Source organism: Branchiostoma floridae, chromosome 2, assembly GCF_000003815.2.
Source record: "Branchiostoma floridae strain S238N-H82 chromosome 2, Bfl_VNyyK, whole genome shotgun sequence".
In the NCBI taxonomy this organism is placed as follows: domain Eukaryota; kingdom Metazoa; phylum Chordata; class Leptocardii; order Amphioxiformes; family Branchiostomatidae; genus Branchiostoma; species Branchiostoma floridae.
In genome coordinates, this window is record NC_049980.1 from 1,711,411 (window position 1) to 1,714,980 (window position 3,570).

The 3,570-nt window shown below is 41.1% G+C and overlaps 1 protein-coding gene across 1 annotated transcript in view; it reads left to right on the forward strand.

Annotated features, from left to right (window-relative positions):
* The window catches only part of LOC118410005, a 14,442-nt gene extending 11,292 nt beyond the window's left edge, over window positions 1–3,150 (forward strand). Inside the window, exons 11-13 of the mRNA XM_035811451.1 lie at window positions 233–357; window positions 726–913; window positions 1,818–3,150. Of these exons, the coding sequence (XP_035667344.1) occupies window positions 233–357; window positions 726–913; window positions 1,818–2,028 (524 nt within the window). The 3' untranslated portion in view covers window positions 2,029–3,150. The remainder of the gene's footprint in view (window positions 1–232; window positions 358–725; window positions 914–1,817) is intronic.
* Window positions 3,151–3,570: the final 420 nt, after the last annotated feature.

Here is a 3,570-nt window from a genome sequence, read left to right on the forward strand (position 1 = left end):
CTTAAAAACATCGGATAAAGGTTACCCCTTTGGTAAAGGTGAACTAGCATTGTCACAGCAGAGCGAACAGTTCATTTTTCGTAAATGTCTTCTCATTGCAATTGTCTGTTCCAATTGATCTGTACCATTTTGAAAACATTTACAGTATTGGTTATTCTTAGTAAGTTTTATTCTCTATATGTACTCGCACATAGTAGCCTTGGCTAATTGCTCCATTGTGATTTTCACACAGCCCTCATGAAGAGCCTGTATGCTATCCCAGAAGCCAAGGTCAAGGTCATCCAGATACTGGAGGGTCTGCTCTATTTGCACTGCAGGGGCTTAGTCCACGCTGAGCTGTCATTGGATAATGTAATGGTGAGATCACATCAGGCCGTCCTGATCACTGCAAACATTAGTGTATCCCCTATTAAGTAACATCTGGTCCCGAAATTTTGGTTTTAGTTTGGTCTGGTTTGGTTTAATACAGATCTCCATTAGTGACTGATATGTCACTAGTCTTCCTGGAGTTCGGGTGATTTGTAGAGAATCACCAATTCTGGACGGAAGGATTTGCACCGTCGCACACCGCACCATCGCATGTGTGGGTGTTCTTTAACGTGCGTGGGGTGTGGCTCTCCCCAAACAAAAATAATGATAAGCGCGCTGATGTCATCCATAAGATTTACTTGCTGTGGCCTTACTTTGCTCTGTATTAACTCACCAACCGTACGTTATGTTTCAAGGTATCCATGGAGGGTGAAGTTAAACTCACCAACATTGGCCTACCTCGCCACGTGACTGCATCAGATGGCACAGAAGATGCAGTTGCGCCCTCTACCGTGTACCTGCACCCGGATGTTGTACAGAAGGGTGTTCGGTACGAGTCCTACTGTGACATGTATGGGCTGGGCATTCTGATGTGGGAGATATGGTAAGTTTACCACCAGGCATACATTCGCACGGCCCCAACTCATTTTGAAGACTCTTTTTTTTTAATTTTTTTTTGCAACATGCATACATACAATTTACAACACATGTTGGCGGCACACTCCAGTAATGACTTATATATTCATGCTGCCACCGAGGATGAATACAAATACATGGGTAAATAAATACAAGACAAGTTATGCAAAGCACTGAAGCAAAATGTACAAATGAACATTCAAAGATCTAAACTGAGGATATGATAATTATTTAAGTCCCTTAAGACTGGTAGGATGATGTTTTGTCGTCATTGAAGCGATTGGTATCTATTAAGATAGTGTTTGCACATACATAAATATTTTGGAGTTTTCAGCAGAGGACAGAAGACTCTTAAAAGTAACAGAAACGACAAAATTGAACGGACTTGAATCATGTAGCAACTCTCACTATTATTTGTTTTGTACCATACATGTTTTCAAATATGTGAATAGACTTATGAGAACTTTAAATGATGCAATCTGTATCTGTGTTATATGTTTTGTCTGATCCTTACCTCTACCCTCATGACCTCAATGAAAAGTGGATCGCAGGCCGATTTGAGCTTCTCATGAATAAAAATATTAAAACAAACAAACAAACCTTTCGGCTATGCCGATAAGTAGACATTTTGAATCACCTAAACAAAACTGTATTACTGATATGGTGAGGAAATAACTCCTCTGACCATCCGACTCCCCTAGCGTACTATTGTCACTCTATTTGTCCAATTTCTACTTTATCAGACCACCGATCCGTGAAGCCTGGTAGAGGCTACCAGTTGCTCGCGTAACTGCTTATTGGCGTATAGGTACATTGCATTCCGGAATCACCAAGAAGCCCTGAAATAGCCACTGGTCTGTCCCTCCACACAGGTATGGGAAAAGAGTGTACGACAATGAAGATCCGGCCCATCTCCTGCCCACCCTGGGAACGAGACGTCCCGGTGACGGGGTAGGAGAACGTCCCAACAGCCATTGGAGGGACATCATGGAGGCGTGCTGGGCTGTCCTCCCCGCGGGCAGAATGGACGCGTCCCAATGTCTGCGTCAAATGAGGGCGAGCTCGCAATGCCATAGTCCATGACGGAGATGTCCTTAAGGAAAAAAAATGAAACTATATACTTTATCCTAAATTCTGTATCTTCTTTGTTACCGCTAGTATTTAATATTTATGATCTTCTATAATTAATATCTGTTGAGGTAAATGAAGGAGTCATCGTATTAGGCTATTTTACCTCCTCTTGCACGTTAGAAATATTTCATTGTACGTGTGTGAATAGATAAAAACAAAGATGAAAAACGCCCTGGCTGATAGGTGCTGGGATATACATGAATCTTAGACTTCTGGTACAGTAAATTTCTATTCCTTCCTCTTCGAAACTTCTTTCCTATCTGGATATATAAATAACCCGTTAACTATAATAAGTATCTAGCACATCTCATATGCATGATGATAGGTTTATGAGTCTGTATTCCCGTTTGAAAGCCAGGCCTGAAAGTACCCATTAGTCCATCATGTTTTTTACTGATAACTGTGTAACGTTAAACTGTTGAAGGACCAATTTTCTCGTTAATTTCAGAGGTGCTTGTTTGAGACAAAACCCTCCTTAATACTAGCCCAGGGGCACCCGTATCTTTAAAAACAGTCCTGTCATTACAGACAAAATAGAGGACAGAGCAAAGTGGATTTGCTTCCAAGATACCATCAACGACGTATTTCCCGATTGTTAAGCTCACAGAATGTAACAAAATAGCGTGATCTTAGAAGACCACATTCCGCGTGATGTCTCTACCCCTACAGGTTTATCTGAGTAAACCTATCCTAATCCATGTGCATATCAAGAGACAAACAAGACCTTTATGGACAAGACAAAAAGTGTGAGCAGGAATCGGTGCACGACGAGGCATTACATTTCATTAACTATAGAATGAACGTGTTATATATAGTAGAGTATAGATTCATTCCTCAAGCTACCGACATTTTGCACACTGCAGTCGTCCCTCAGTCGTATTAGGGCGGTATGCACTGGATAGATACCAGGGCATTATGCACTGGAAAGGTATATAAGTGCGAGCTTCACGAACTTGTGTCATTATTCATTAAGCCTCTAGCCACTGAAGAAGTTGTACGCGACGAAACCGGTTTGGACGACAGGCTGAATAAAGGTTCAGAAACTTGAACTATGCGACTCCTGATGTCTTACTGAGGGATGACTGTGGTGGGATAGATGTCGGTTAGCTGAGGGATGAGTCCACTCTACTGTATACAGAATGAATATCTTGTTACTGGAATGCCCCAGCTAATTTTAAGTACAATCCTTTTCCGTATATAAACCATTGAGATTCCTTCTTGATTATAAAAGACAAATGCAGGACAAAAACAGCATTCAAGTCGTCTGTGGTGGTTTATTTCTAATCAACATATCTATGATACCATCTCTCTTCTGACAAGGCATACATATCGCAAAACCTTCAACAATGATGACCCATTCATGAATACATCTATCTATTCAGCTACAAATACACAAGACTTTGTAATTGATGACATTGTGATCATATAGTCGTTTCTATCATGAATTTCCGTGTATGAGGATGTGCACATCGTAGAGTCGCTACCTTTTCAGAC